The sequence below is a fragment of the Borostomias antarcticus genome, assembly GCF_949987555.1.
Source record: "Borostomias antarcticus genome assembly, chromosome: 1".
Classification (NCBI taxonomy): Eukaryota; Metazoa; Chordata; class Actinopteri; order Stomiiformes; family Stomiidae; genus Borostomias; species Borostomias antarcticus.
In genome coordinates this window covers 40692458-40708668 of record NC_140234.1, presented here as the reverse complement: position 1 = coordinate 40708668, position 16211 = coordinate 40692458, and the positions used below count along the sequence as shown (strand labels likewise).

At 46.8% G+C, this 16211-nt stretch overlaps 1 protein-coding gene across 1 annotated transcript; it reads left to right on the top strand.

The window, feature by feature from the left end:
- Nucleotides 1–4063: 4063 nt before the first annotated feature.
- On the top strand, nt 4064–15978 carry LOC311316541 (NACHT, LRR and PYD domains-containing protein 3-like). The gene is made up of 12 exons (XM_084447411.1): nt 4064–4197; nt 4696–4902; nt 5016–5105; nt 5476–5674; nt 7207–7354; nt 10431–10523; nt 11175–11527; nt 12173–12382; nt 12767–12942; nt 13716–13992; nt 14478–14699; nt 15355–15978. The coding sequence occupies exons 1-12, from the start codon at nt 4157–4159 to the stop codon at nt 15724–15726; spliced, it is 2388 nt and encodes a 795-aa protein (XP_084303537.1). The 5' UTR covers nt 4064–4156; the 3' UTR covers nt 15727–15978.
- The last annotated feature ends 233 nt before the right edge of the window (nt 15979–16211 follow it).

Sequence of the window (16211 nt, the reverse complement as noted above, 5' to 3'; positions counted from 1 at the left end):
ACTGGGGACTGGGCGTGTTAAAGTAATTCTTACACTGCCCCTGATGTCACTGTAGGCTACTGCAGAGCCTAGATCCCTACTACTGTCCGATTCGCTAAATGGACAAAAGCTAGGTCCCCACTGACAAACTACATAGACTGACGAGCCCGACTGGCTCTAACGACACTTGAACAGACACCCTGTTTAAGTTTACCTGACTGACTAACACCATTTTTCCCCAAAGCAGGATCATCTCCTGCCAGGAAGAAGGGATGATAGAATGTGGCTTGCACTTAACGATGTTTCTGAGTATCTTCAACAGACTGCTGATAACCGTTCCTGACCAAAGAGGGGAACAGGGAGACCAGACCAAACCAGAGGACTCAAAGAGGGGAACAGGGAGACCAGACCAGACCAGAGGACTCTCCATTTGCTCTTCTGTTTTGTCTCTGCTGTCTCTCTCATCTGTAGATTCACAGGTCTCTCCTCCCATGTCTCTCAAAGACATTGCCGACCTGCTCCCCGTATGAAGTCCCAACTAAGGAAGGCGACCATTCCGGACGCCAGAGAGGGCTTCTTCTTATCATCTCCAACCAGGCCGTTGAGTCCTGATCCGCGACCTGGGGCCGTACCAGATTCAACTCACCACGCAGACGGCTGCCAGAGTAGCTGAGAGAACTTCGACGCCGTTGCGTCCCAAACCAAGGAGCAGATGAGCAGCCTGAGAACAGGCCAGAAAACATGGAAGAGAAGTAGATGTAGCGGGGTGAACCTACCCCTCAAACAGATGTAGTGGGGTGAACCTACCCGTCAAACAGATGTAGCGGGGTGAACCTACCCGTCAAAGATGGAACAATCAGGACCATGGCATTCTGGCCAGTGTGGAATAGCTGTCAAAAGTAGCTGAGAGGACGGTCCAGGCAGCCGAACCAGAGATCTCAAGGGCAAAGCGGTCACCGCCACACTGTCCTCTCCTCTGATGAGCAATCGGAGACTGACCTTGCCGGTCACCTCCTTCTCGTGGTTGTTGTTATGACAACGTGGACAAGCTCAACAGCAATGACTGCACCTCTAACCGCACACACTGGAACCTACATTGAACATTCAGAGACGCAAACATGGAAGCTATGATCCAGAAGAAATTACCTGTGATTATTCACAACAAGAGTGAATGAACTTTGAAATTGTCTTGAAAAAATAGCATATTTGTTTACTAGAGTTACAATGGTTGAAACATGAGTTGATAAATAAGTTTGGGTTTTTCCTCTAAATTTGACCAAGAGGTTTTTTGCCCTTCTTACACTGGTAACCATTCATCTTTTTACCTTGTTTCAAACTTTAAATCAAGGTTTTTGGTGAATGGTTGTCCACTTTTAGACTATAAATAGTATATAATCATGTCATCTTTTTTACCTTGTTTCCTGTCATATTTCTGAAACAAGGGTGTAAATATTCTCGTTATACGCTACATTTTGCATTTTCAGCGTTTTCGTCGTACGCCCTCTTTTACACCTGAATTTACACGCTATTTGATAAATGAGGCCCCAGGCCGAAACTAACTCTCACAATAACATTGAATAACAAAGCAGTTTCACAACAACACTGACGACTTAGCACTAGCTATTAGAGAAACAAAAATATACTTATGTTTCTAGTTCAGTCTTGTAGCTCCAAGTTCCTTCCAGAGGTTAAAGCAATCTGGGGAACACTTGGCCCTGTGTTGTTTATATATCCTCACTTCAGCAGGCCACTCCCTCAGCCCACTCAACAGGGCAATTAGTCTAGCTCAGGCCGAAACTAACTCTCACAATAACATTGAATAACAAAGCAGTTTCACTACAACACTGACGACTTAGCACTAGCTATTAGAGAAACAAAAATATACTTATGTTTCTAGTTCAGTCTTGTAGCTCCAAGTTCCTTCCAGAGGTTAAAGCAATCAGTGACCTGCTACTGTCAATATACACACTGGTCACTTTACTACACCTGCTACGTTCAGCAAACAGGAAATCAAGACAATAAATCAGAATGAAGACTTTTATTTAGCCAGGTGTTTGGAAAGTGACATGATGTGGTGCTGCGCGAGGGCACAAAAGCAACACGATCAAAAATACAAGCTATGTGTTCACAAAATATAAAAACAACATACCAATAATATTTAAAACAAGTGTAGGCCTAGCCAACATTATCATCCATGTTTTAATAAGGTGTGTGGGGGGAGGGGGCTGTAGCCCCAAGCCCATCATGAAGAGGTTTCTAGTTGTTCGACCAAACATTAGAATAGACAAGACGCGTGATCTAAGCGAATTTTGCCGTGATGATAATGGTGTTTGGCGTTAGTAGACGAGGGTCCAGCTTTTCAGAAACAGTTGCCCTGTCGTTTTCAGACCTACGGTTTCTAGAGCTAACAGAGAAAACGTCAAGTGAACGTCAGCTCCGTGGCGGAAACAGGTCAGTTCAGAGAAGCCCAACTGGATTTCCGCAGAGCGGGTCTAACAGCTCCTACTCCAGAGAAGGGGGGCGGCTGTGGCTCAGGAGGCAGAGCGGGTCGTCCAATGATCATAGGATCGGCGGTTCGAATCCTGGCTCCTCCTGTCCACATGTCGAATTGTCCTTCGGCAAGATACTGAACCCCAAATTGTTCCCAGTGAGCAGGCTGGCACCTTGCAAGGCTCCTGGGTTAGGTAGTGTCCTACCCAGTACCATGTTTTGTTGCTTTTGTATTGAAAGAACATTAATATACAAACAAGAAAGGCCTAATACATTCAGCACCACAATACGTCTGCCTTGGGTTGAGCAAACAAACAACACAGACATAAGAAGAAAAAATTCAGCCACTTCAGATTAAATGCATCATTTCGAGTAAAGACAATAATTTAAGGGCTTTCTATTCTGATTCATAGTCGACGTAATCAACGCAAGCTGTGAACGCAAGCTCCAACATGACTCGAGACGAGAGCTTGTATTCGGTGTTTTGTTTTGTCGAAACACAAGGAATTGCACTATTGCTTGCGTCAAGTGACAAATTAGGCATGACACACGCAAGGACGCAACGAGATCTTGCGTGGCCTTGCGAAGCTTGCGTTGCTTGCGCTTATGTAGGCTAGTTTTCGTCGACTATGAATCCGGCCTAGACAAGAGTTTCAGCTCATTCATCCAGTGGTTTAAACAGGATATGATCTTAAAGTATCTACACTTATGGATGAAAATTTTGCCTAATAACAAAAGTAGCCTACTGCTGGAACTGCTGCCTCCGCGACCCGACCCCGGATAAGCAGATGAAGATGGATGGATGGACAAAAGTAGGCCTATATTAATAAAGTCTAAATTCTTATCTTTAACAAAACTACCAAATTTAACTGAATTAACTGTCCAGGGTGACAATTCGATATTCTTGGACTGAAGCCAGCTTTGCAGATCACACCAAAAAGAGTGTACCCAGATAGCAAGCGGATCTGGGCCATATACAGGCCAGATCTGGCCCTATTGTGGCTTAGTTCCGGCCCATATATGGCCCAGATCCGCTTGCTATCTGGGTAGGCATACTGATTTAAAAAAAAAAAACAAAGTTTCAATATCCTCACAAAACACACAACAATTTGAATCAAAATTAAATCTCTTTCTCAAGAATTCACTTGTAGGGTATATCTCATTTAATTTTGAAATTAACTTCTTTCATTTTGGGGAGAAGTGGGAATGAAATATATCTAGTTCTAATTTCCTTAATCTCCTCCACTTCAAACTCCCTAAGAATAAATGTCCTTCTGACTGGGCCGGAGTAATAAAGTAGCCAGTAGGCCTACCAGGTTACTGTATGGAGGTCCGCTGGGCGCTGGCCAGGCTATAGTGCAGCTCATGCAGCTGCGTTAGGACGACCCCTAGTGCTTTTTAAATGCAAGCTTTAAAACTTGGCCACTTTTCCTCTTCCTGAAACCGAAACTGATTCCGACATTTTGACGAGGAAAGGAGTGTTGAATCGGTCGGTTGGTGACTTTTGGCCCATATTGGAAACTGGGAATTTAAAATTAACGAGCGAGTTGCGAACTAACCAGACTTAGGCTATTTCAACTTGGTTATGAACACACTGCCGATGACACTAGTCGGGTTATAGTCGTTTTGCTTTCGTAGGCTACAGCAGATCAGTGACCGTAGCCAGAGAGGGATTGGATCAGTGGACATGGATTCGAATTCAGGTCCAGACGTTATCGAGGTGGAAAGGTGTGTCTACTAAACGTGAACGGACAGACTAATCTCTGGTTAGACTTACCGTGTCTGTCATTCTATTTGACTTCTTGTAGGCTATGTCATGTCAATATGTCCTGTCTTTGTTCCTTAGTCGTTCAGCAACCATGGCTGTTACTGTTTTATATGGGTCATATACACAGCCATACAGTTAACACAGCTCTTTGCCTGCTACTTGAGCGCGCGCACACACATACACACCTCTGCTCTGGGTCGTTGTTTTAGGATCCTACACACACACACACCTGGGTGGTTCTTTTAAGATTCTACACACACACACACACAAATCTCTGGGTTGTTTTAAGATTCTACACACACACACACACAAACCTCTGGGTTGTTTTAAGATTCTACACACACACAAACCTCTGGGTTGTTTTAAGATTCTACACACGCACACACACACACAAACCTCTGGGTTGTTTTAAGATTCTACACACACACACACACACACAAACCTCTGGGTTGTTTTAGGATCCTGCCGGTGAGGAGGAGCGATGGGAGACCAGAGGCCCCTCCCTCCAGTTACGGCTCGATGAGGAGCGATGGGAGACCAGAGGCCCCTCCCTCCAGTTACGGCTCGATGAGGAGCGATGAAGAGGAGGAGGATGAAGACATCACTGAGGACGGCGCCTCTCTGTCCAAACCTGAAATACCCGGGACCACCTATGGCCACACACTGTACGTACACACACTCCTGCTACACACACACACACGTAGCATCTTTCTCTCAGGTGCACAAACAATATTGTGTTTTCATGCTAATGTTGTGATGGACGGTGACGTTCCCCCAGACTGCAGCTGAACCGCTCCGAGTCACCAGAGACCCTCTGGACCGAGGTCACCCGCGCCACCAGACGCCGCGGGGCCTACTTCACAGACGGGTAATAAACACTATGATCTACTTCACAGACGGGTAATAAACACTATGATCTACTTCACAGACGGGTAATAAACACTATGATCTACCTCACAGACGGGTAATAAACACTATCATCATCCTCATAGACGGGTAATAAACACTCATCATCCTCACAGACGGGTAATAAACACTATCATCATCCTCATAGACGGGTAATAAACACTATCATCATCCTCATAGACGGGTAATAAACAAGCCATGATTGGCTGTTCTGCCAACGCTACATAGAACGATCACGCTTCCCAGACTCCTCAGCTGCTCCTGTCTGCCTCTCGGCCCATCATCTCTCCCTCTCTCTCTCTCTTTCTCTCTCTGTCTCTCTCTCTCTCCAGGAAACCTGAGGGGTGTGTGGACGAGATGGACGAGGCGGTGGTGGAGGAGGTGGAGGAGGTGGAGGAGGGGGAGGACAGCCCCCCCCAGGCGGACTCCCCCGAGCCCTCGTTGGAGGAGGAGGCGTGGAGCGAGCAGCCAGGGAAGCACGCAGAGCTCGGCCAGCTGCACCTAGAACTGGACATCCCCTTCATATTCAAGGTGGGTTTACATTACATTACAGTACAGTACATTACAGTACAGTACATTACAGTAGATTACATTACAGTACATTACAGTACAGTACATTACAGTACAGTACAGTACAGTACAGTCATTTAGCTGATGCTTTAATCCAAAGCGATTTACAATAATGTAATTTACCCTAGGTAAGTTTTAAGTTTTTTTTTTTTTTAAAGGACAATGCTCGTTTTTGACAACCTGGACCTTATTTACGACATATTATAAGATGTTTGACTCACCGAGATAACTTTGGTGTAGTTCGGAGGCCTGTAGAAGAAATTTAAAATCCAGCGCGAGCCAGTATATCCATGTAATGGTGGTGGACGGGGCACCGAGAATGCAGTTTCTAAAAATCTATTTTCGGCCGTGCTGGAGGCATTTCTGCTTAATTATGATAGGACAGTGTAGGTGACAGACAAGAAAGGTGGGAGAGAGAGAGAGAGAGAGAGAGGGGAAGACATGCAGCAAAGGGCGTGGGCGCCGCCACAGAAAGGACTATCCTTTACATGGTAGTCAGTGTTCTACTACTCACCAGGACTCACCAGTGCCTCTCCTCTAAACCCCCTGACCCTGCTGACACTGTCCTGTCATGTCCTGCACCCTGTCCAACGTTGTCTCCATGTCCTGCACCCTGTCCAGTGTTGTCTCCATGTCCTGCACCCTGTCCAACGTTGTCTCCATGTCCTGCTCCCTGTCCAATGTTGTCCAGTGTTGTCTCCATGTTCCATGTCCAGCAAATTCCTAGTATGTTGAACAGCTACATGGCAATAAAACACATTCTGATTCTGATGATGGAATGGGGTAAGTTGATGAGAATGATAATACTGGGAGAACTTGATGAGCACCTGCGCCATTTCATCAGTGAGGAAAGGGCCAATCCTCCTGATGTTGTAGAGCATGAATCTGCAGGAGCATGTGACGGATGTGATATGTGCGGAGAAAGACAGTTGGTCGTCCAGGGTCACACCCAGATTCCTCACAGTCTGAGTCGGAGTCACCACTGTGTCTTCAATGGTGGAGGCCAGGTCCCGGTGTGGGCAGCCCTTCACCAGAAGGAACAGCAGCTCAGTCTTGTCCAGATTGAGCTTGATAGATATCAAGATATCAGCTGAGCAAGCCTCCCCTTGTGTGTCAGAAGGGGGACATGACAGTTTACCATTCCATCCTCTTTCATTGTTAAAAATAAAAAGGATAGACATATCTTCTTTATTTTGTTATTCTGTATCTGTCTCTCTCTCTCTCTCTCTCTCTCTCCCTCTCTCTCTCTCTCTGTCTCTCCAGACCACCCTGATTTGCCTGTGATTCTGTGTCTCTGTCTCTCTCCAGACCACCCTGGGTTGTTTGTGATTCTGTCTCTCTCTGTGTCTCTCCAGACCACCCAGAGTTGTCTCTCTCTGTGTCTCTCCAGACCTCCCAGAGTTGTCTCTCTCTGTGTCTCTCCAGACCACCCAGAGTTGTCCCTCGCTGTGTCTCTCCAGACCACCCAGTTGTCTCTCTCTGTGTCTCTCCAGACTATCCAGAGCTCTCTGCTGAGTCTGTCGGGCTGGGAGCTCTATCACTACAAGCGTAACCTGTGTGGAGAGAACTCCCCCTTCACCATGGAGAACCTGGAGGAATGTGACTCCTTAGATCTGGTGGACAAGATCCTGGAAGCCTACGGTAGGAGGACCACCACGGGGCCAGGCTGACATTTACTTCCTCAAACATTTTGATCAGCGCCATCTTGCCGAATCTACCCCTTTTGACATGCGCAGTTGTGCTTTTCTCAGACCCCGCCGCGTTCATGAACAGTTTGCACCATGCAATTATTATTTGCATAATTTTTTTATTACTTAAAGGGGAACGCGGCTGTCATAGCAAGTTTAGCTCAAATGTTGCTTTGTCCTCAATGAAACCGATCGGTACACACCAACATTTAACTGATCCGTGCAGTAGTTAGCTAGGTCCTTTTTCCTCTGTGCGCGCACCCCCTTTATAATGGAGGTCTATGGGCCTCTGATAAAAACTATGATAAACATGCATTTTCAAGGCAGGAAGCGCCAGGAAGTCCCTTACCGGTCTCAGTAGAATGTTGTCTTGTGAAATTAATCGCCATCCCCATGTGTTGACGTGTTAGGCATGACTAGGAGGATGTAAACAATCGTCTAGCTTTGCCACGGCGGAAGTTTACAGTGCGAAAGGTATGGTGTAGTGTGTTCGGCTAAATAGTGCTGGCTCAAATGGAGGTTTTGTTTCAATATTCGGTTTGAGAATGCAATATATTTCACATGACAGCATAATGACACCAGTAAGATCACACCCTGCGCTTCCTGCCTTGAAAAGGAATGTTTATCATAGTTTTTAGCAGAGGCCCATAGACCTCCATTATAAAGGGGGTGCGCGCACAGAGGAAAAAGGAGCTATCTTACTACTGCACGGATCGGTTAAATGTTGGTGTGTACGGATCGGTTTCATTGAGGACAAAGTGACATTTGAGCTAAACTTGCTATGACAGCCGCGTTCCCCTTTAACAATGCTAATGCAGGGACATGCAATACAGCGGGGAGAGCGGGTAACGCTCATTAAAAATCCACATGAACGTGTAAACTTTGTGGACGCAGCCGGGTCAACAAATCAGGTGGTTAAGACATGAGAAAAGCACAACTGCGTATGCCTGTGACGCGGGAAAACACAACTGCGCATGTCAAAAGGGGTCGGTGGCCCTGTTCAAAAAGCTTCACTCTCAAGAAAGAGGCGTCAATGTAGTTAGTCACCGCATCCAGTTCTATTAATACATCCATGAGAACAACCCTCTGTAGTTTACCCTGCTGCCACAACAACACACCTGGTCATGGATTATCCCCTACATACCCTACTAGAACACACCTGGTCATGGATTATCCCCTACATACCCTACTAGAACACACCTGGTCATGGATTATCCCCTACATACCCTACTAGAACACACCTGGTCATGGATTATCCCCTACATACCCTACTAGGAGAATAGCTCCAGTTCTAATAACAGACAACATGTCTCTATGAAATCCTCAAATCTGATTGGACAACCGTGCGTTCTACCTGTGAATTATTTCTCGATAATTCACCAGCAACAAGCAATATTCACCGCTGCTAAGGGCAACACATTATACTGTATGAGATGTGTCTCTGAAAACGTCCGTTGCTCAAGCACACGGGACCATCTCGCTGGTGGAATAAGAAGTGTAGTCTTATTAGGATGAATGTGGTTGGTAAATAGACGATGGCCAGCCGGTCGTTATGGAAGCAGAAGAGCCCATGTTTCAAACGCACTGAGGGACTGAAAGTTTGAACATTCTACACAATCAGTTTGGCTGTTGTAGTGTGATGTTCAATCACTTAAATACCCGTTGCCCAAGCACAAGGAACCATCTCACTGGCTAAATAAAAAGTGTAGTCATATTAATATGAATGTGGTTTGTAATTAGCCGTGTAATAAGCAGGATAACGTATGTCCAGCCGGTCATTATGGAAGAAGAAGAGCCCTTCAGTGTGTTACAGAACGGACCCGTCTGTCTCTTATTGCTGGTTAATGATTGGCTGGCCATGTTTTCCCTTAGACAAACGGCACAATGATTATCTGACCTTTACGACACGGCTCTCTGAAATACTCCATTCTGATTGGACAATCCACACATTCTGCAGTCAGTTGTTTCTCACCGATGTCACGGAGCAATACTGAACGTTGCAAGGGGCAACACTGTTCAGCTGTGGTTATCTAGCTAGCATGAAGCTGATTGGACGGTGAAAGGAAAGTGTAGCTGGTTACTAGGCCTGCTACCATGGATGACATGGCTGCTCTGCTTACCTTTCCCTTTCAAGCGTTCTATTAATTCGTTCTATTAATACATCCATGCTTTCAAGTAACTAGCTATTTAATGTTGGGATGTTCCTACTGAGGCAAGCAGCAACATTGATGTTTGATATAGCTTTTTCTCCCGTTATAGCTACAAACAAAATAAACATCAAATATATTCTAATCAATATTTCTCCTCCTTAGCTTTTTATTTATTTATTTTTTTACAGTGCAACCCTAGTAGCCTACATCATACATGTGATGATGATGGGCATGGAAAAACTATCAAACTATTTACTTATTTACAAACTTCTTTTTTTGTTGCTGTATAACATTAGCTTTTTTTCTTTTAAACAACGTAGGTCTGTAAACCTAAAGAATAACGGAAAGATAATATAGCCTACATGGCTTAATTAAAACTTAACCTAACGTCGCAGTATCTTGGTAAACTAGCCGTTTCTGACAATACGATTGGTTGTTGCGGGAGGATCCCAGCGCGTATGGTGTGTGTGTGGGCGAGCGAGGGAGAGAGGACGTGAAGGCAGCTAAAAAGGTTCTCTCTCGTCGTGACTCGTGAGCTGAGCTCGCTCCTTGTCAACACAATAATTCCCCAAATGACCAGAAAAAGTAGCTAGATTTGTCGCTAGTCGCTTTTCATGAAATAAGTCGCCAGGGGGTCTGGAAAGTCGCTAAATCTAGCGACAAAGTCGCTAAGTTGGCATCACTGCACCGCTGACCTGGGAAATCTGTCTTTTTGTTTTGATGTTCTGGGACCACTGCCTCTTGTGGTAGCAACATAGAACGACAAATCTGCATTCCCTCTTCATGCTGCGGCGGCTTACAGCCAACACACAAAAATAATTGGCCTTCAGTGCGTTCCAGAGCCCCTGTGAGTAAAGCTGTGTGTGTGTTGCTGTGCAGGGAAGGGGGACGGCCTGCGCACAGCCATCCGGGTGTTTGAGCACATCAAGAGACCGGACCTGGCCAAAGACCTGGAGACCAAGTGCAAGAGAGGTAACAGCCAATCACAATTGAGAAGGTAGAGAGGTAACAGCCAATCACAATTGAGAAGGTAGAGAGGTAACAGCCAATCACAATTGAGAAGATGGAGAGGTAACAGCCAATCACAATTGAGAAGGTAGAGAGGTAACAGCCAATCACAATTGAGAAGATGGAGAGGTAACAGCCAATCACAATTGAGAAGGTAGAGAGGTAACAGCCAATCACAGCTGAGAAGGTAGAGAGGTAACGGTTGGTGTCCAGTGAAGTCATGTGATCAATCTGACATGGCTCTTTCTCCCTCTCCTCTGTGGTCTCTACACCTCCCCATGGTCTATGGTCTCTCTCTGTGGTCTGTCTGTGGTCTCTTTGTGGTCTCTCTCTGTGAGCTCTCTGTCTGTGGTCTCTCTCTGTGGTCTCTCTGTGGTCTCTCTCTCTGTGGTCTCTCTGTGGTCTCTCTCTGGTCTCTCTGTGGTCTCTCTCTCTGGTCTCTCTCTGTGGTCTCTCTCTCGTCTCTCTGTGGTTTCTCTCTCTCTCTGGTCTCTCTCTCTCTCTGGTCTCTCTCTGTGGTCTCTCTCTCTCTGGTCTCTCTCTGTGGTCTCTCTCTCTCTGGTCTCTCTGTGGTCTCGCTCTCTCTGGTCTCTCTGTGGTCTCTCTACCCTGCAGCCGTGGTCCAGTACGATCTGAGGTGTTTTCTGATCAGAAAGCACAACATAATCCACGAGGGCGTTCCCCGGGCGGGCCAGCAGCTGTACCTGCACCTGGTCTACGTAGAGCCCCAGATCTCCACCAGGGGGCGGGGCGGGCTCCTCCCCTTCCACCCGGTCCGCCCCCATCCCCTCCCCGCCCCCCAGCCCGCCAGCCCCGACTCCTTCATCGGGGGGAACGCCATCTTCCGCCCCTCCGCGGGGAGCCCGGCCGTGGTGAGGACCGTGCTGACCACCGGGCTGCCCGGGATAGGCTGCACCGTCGCCGTGCAGAAGTTCATCATGGATTGGTCGAAGGATCGAGCCAATAGGGTGAGGGGGATTCCTTGAACGATGACAAACTGCTAAATATATGTGAAGAATGTCTGAAAACACACTGGCACTAGATAGATAGATAGATAGATAGATAGATAGATAGATAGATAGATAGATAGATAGATAGATAGATAGATAGATAGGCAGATAGATAGATAGATAGATAGATAGATAGATAGGCAGATACAGATAGATAGATAGATAGATAGATAGGCAGTTACAGATAGATAGATAGATAGATAGATAGATAGATAGGCAGATACAGATAGATGGATAGATAGGCAGATACAGATAGATAGATAGATAGATAGATAGATAGATAGATAGATAGGCAGATACAGATAGATAGATAGATAGATAGGCAGATACAGATAGATAGATAGATAGATAGATAGATACAGATAGATAGATAGATAGGCAGATACAGATAGATAGATAGATAGATAGGCAGATAGGCAGATACAGATAGATAGGCAGATACAGATAGATAGGCAGATGCAGATAGATAGATAGGCAGATGGGCAGATACAGATAGATAGATAGGCAGATAGGCAGAGGCAGATAGATAGGCAGATAGATAGATAGATAGATAGATAGATAGATAGATTCTAGAGCTTGAGCTGTAGTCTCTCTGGCCTGCAGGACATCCAGTTCATCTTCAAGCTGCGGATGAAGGAGCTGTGGATGAAGAGGGAGGAGGAGCTGGAGTCGGGCCAGCCAATCAGCTTCCTGGAGCTAGTGCGCTACTGCTACACCGAGGTCGACAGCGCCAACTTCCTGGACCGGCCCGACTGCAGGGCCCTGTACATCCTGGAGGGCTGGGACATGTACAAGACCCAGCTGGACTTCAAGGTGCCCCTTCTGCTGATCAGCCTCGGTGTCAGGATTCATTTAGAACGCATTTAAAATGCATTTATTACACATTTCATATAAGTGAATCGAAGTAATGCTAAAAAAAAAATTCAGGATTGAAAATAGGATTTTCAAATGTGGACCGGTTTTTCCACAATGCCCCAATAGTCTAGACACACACACACACACACACACACACACACAATGTTTGAATCCCCCTTTCTTTCTGTCTCTCTCTCTCCCTCTCTCTTCCTCTCCCTGTTTTTCCCTCTGTCTCTCTCTCTCACCCCCTCTCCCTCTCTCTCTCCCCCACTCTCTCTGTCTCTCTCTCTCCCTTTCTCCCTCTGTCTCTCTCTCTCCCTCTCTCTCTCTCTCTCTGTCCAGAACACGCGTGTGGTGTCAGACGTGTGTGAGGCCGTGTCCCTGGATGCGCTGCTGGTCAACCTGATCCGGGGGTCTCTGCTGCCCCACAGCCTGGTCTGGATCACCGGCCGCCGCGCCGCCATCACTCACATCCCCAACCAGCTCCTCCACAGGCTCTGTGAGATACAGGGCTTCAGGTGAGCACACCCCCAACCAGCTCCTCCACAGGCTCTGTGAGATACAGGGCTTCAGGTGAGCACATCCCCAACCAGCTCCTCCACAGGGTCTGTGAGATACAGGGCTTCAGGTGAGCGAGGAGGTGTGTGTGTGTGTGTGTGTGTGTGTGTGTGTGGGGGTGGGTGGGTGTGTGTGTGTGTGTCAGGACAGATACCCACTGAGCTCATCCACAGGGTCTGCGAGATACAGGGTTTCAGGTAAGCAGGGGTGGGTGTGTGAAATGTCGTATTGTCAACAGTACTATATATAGCAATTACTAAGTTACTATATTTACTGTTAGTTTGTGTTACAAAAGTTTGAAACATTGCTGTCATGTCAGCCTGATCACGTTCTTGTTTCTGTCGTTCTGATCCAGCGATGCCGATGCGAAGTGTGGTCATATCTCAGTAACCTTTTGATGTATCATAACCACATTAGGCACACTCATCGGGGACAGTCCCGTGACCCCTGTCACCAAGTCTATGTCACCACCTCGAACTCGCTAGCGTCACCAACCTGTCAAAGTTGGAAGTGCGTTTATTCTGAACCGTATGCCCAATTTTCAAAACTGCGGTAGGGATTTGAATGCAGCTATGGCGTGTTTCACTTGTTGTCTTTGATGCGCTGGTCCTGCTTGGCCCCCACATTGCTGCTTGCAGCTATATTTGTATTAAGTAATGTTACAAAAGTTTGAAAACATTGCTATGTCATGTGAGCCTGAATCATGGTTCTTGTTTGTGTGGTTCTGATCCAGCGATGCCATGAAGGACGAGTTCCTGACCAAGCGCTACACAGACCGAGCGCTGGCTGGGCAGATCCTGGAGCACGTGAAGATGCTGCCCATGCTCTACGCACTCTGCCACATGCCCTTCATGTGCTGGATGGTTGCCATGGTGTTCGAGAGGTGCTTCCGGAATAATGAACATTACGGAGGGAAAGCCCCCAAGCTCACACCCTTCTACGTCCACTTCCTGATCATCCAGACCAATCGCAAGCTGGAAAGATACTACGGCGCCTCCCATAACAACCAGGTTTGATTCGCAAATGATATGATCACATTACTAGTGGTGGCAGTACTAGTAGCTGTGGTAGTGGTGGAAGTAGACTCACTCAGAGTCAGTCTCTAAACGCTGCGCTCAACTAGAGACTGAAGACATTTGTCCAGATTTGTTTGCTAAAAGTGGGTGGAAACAATTTGAGGGATTGAAAAAAACTGCATTACAGATCCAATCCATCGTCTTTGGGGCGGTCCTTCCTTATGGGGCGGTGAATGTTTTACTTTGTTTTGATTCTCCATTCCAGTTTGTTTGGAGGACATAATTTCGGATAAGTAGGGTCCTTCACCCTATTGGAGATGAATTACATGGATATGAATGGTAGCGTCGGTTTTCGGCGCTGCTCTAGTGAATATCTTCGATGAAGATGTCTCCAGACTTTTGGAGGCGGAGGTCTCCAAAGTCTGGCATGGCGAGACTATGGCGATAGTAACAGTGATGTTTTTGCTGTTTTCTGTCAGAACTGGACAGACGCAGACAGAGACTTCGTGATGAAGCTGGGCAAGATGGCGCTCCGGCTTCTGGAGAAGAACCGCTGTGTGTTCTACGAGGAGGACATGAGGGAGCAGTCGCTGAACTGGGAGGAGGTGGCCGTCTATTCCGGCCTCTGCACTGAGCTCCCCGCCGAGGACTCCTGCTCCCCCGACAGCCGGCGCTTCTGCTTTGTACACTACACCTTCCTGGTAGGAGAGCTGCTCTCGGCGTTAGCCTCTACCTTAGCGGGACCTTTTGAAACAGCTTTGGTTAATTCTGCTAGCCTAGCATGCTAGTTTCTCTTAGCTTGCTTGTTTCTGTTGGCCTAGCATGCTTGTTTCTGCTAGCCTAGCATGCGAATTTCTGTTAGCCTAGCATGCTTGTTTCTGTTAGCCTAGCGTGCTAGTTTCTGTTAGCCTAGCATGCTTGTTTCTGTTAGCCTAGCATGCTTGTTTAAAGCACTTTGTGTCATTTTCAAGACTTGCTGTAGAATAACCTGGTAAGAAAGGTCACTTCACAAATGAAATGTTTAATCTTCTAAAAGTTGCTGGTCCTGTAGAAAAGGAACTGTGTTCTCCTTCTCATGAGTTCATAGTACCTGTGTTCTGGTTCTCATGAGTTCATAGTAGCTGTGTTCTGGTTCTCATGAGTTCATAGTACCTGTGTTCTGGTTCTCATGAGTTCATAGTAGCTGTGTTCTGGTTCTCATGAGTTCATAGTAGTTGTGTTCTGGTTCTCATGAGTTCATAGTAGCTGTGTTCTGGTTCTCATGAGTTCATAGTAGCTGTGTTCTGGTTCTCGTGCGTTCATAGTAGCTGTGTTCTGGTTCTCATGAGTTCATAGTAGCTGTGTTCTGGTTCTCAGGAGTTCATAGCAGCCATGTACGTGTTCCTGAGCTTCCGTCTGGAGGGGAAGATCGTCCTGGACCATTCCCTGCGCATGCCGCGGCTCCTCAAGGAGCGGGCGCTGGTGGACCTGCTGCGTAGCGCCGTGGACCGGGCCCTGGGCGCTCCCTACGGACAGTACGAGTTGTTCCTGCGCTTCCTGTGTGGCCTGGCGCTGCGGGTCAACAACAACACGGTGCTGCGCGGGCTGCTCTTCCCCTACAACTCCCCTCTGCTGAAGGGCCTGGAGGAGGGCGCCAAGCTGCTGCACAAGAGGAAGGAGACCGCGCCTCCGGAGAGACACAACAACTTTGACGAGTGCATCAGAGAGCTGACCCAGAAGGACGACTGAGCACACGTGTGACTGGCTTCCTGGTTTTTTAAAGATATTTTTGGAGGGCATTTCTGCTTTATTATAAGAAAGTGTGTAGACAGGAAAGGTGGGAGAGAAAGAGGGGGGAGGACATGCAGCAAAGGAACCTAGCTTCGGTCTAGCCTTTACTCCCTCTACTCCCCCCAACCTGATGAGCTACCTACCAACTTCCTGTTCTAGGCTCCCTTAACACACTACAGATGTCATATGTACACAATGTCCCTCACTGTTCCTGCGTTCCTGTGTTTCTGCACTTTGGAGACTGTTTCACAATGAAAAGTACTTCATAAATAAAATACATTATTATTATTATTATTATTATTATTATACTGCGATCATTCATGTTTACATTATGTATACATTTACGTTATGTTGTTGAGAATATCCAACTTCGAGACATTGGGCAAAGTTATGCAGTTTCTGTGTCATTTTGTGTTAAAGCTACTGTTTGTTGCTGTTGTGTG

Bases quoted from the DNA above. Each gene is read 5' to 3' on its own strand.
- LOC311316541 (XM_084447411.1), top strand. From the start codon at position 4,157: ATGGATTCGAATTCAGGTCCAGACGTTATCGAGGTGGAAAG. The intron at 4,903-5,015 runs GTACGTACACAC...ACGTTCCCCCAG, and splicing joins ACCACCTATGGCCACACACT to ACTGCAGCTGAACCGCTCCG. The intron at 12,383-12,766 runs GTGCCCCTTCTG...CTCTCTGTCCAG, and splicing joins AGACCCAGCTGGACTTCAAG to AACACGCGTGTGGTGTCAGA.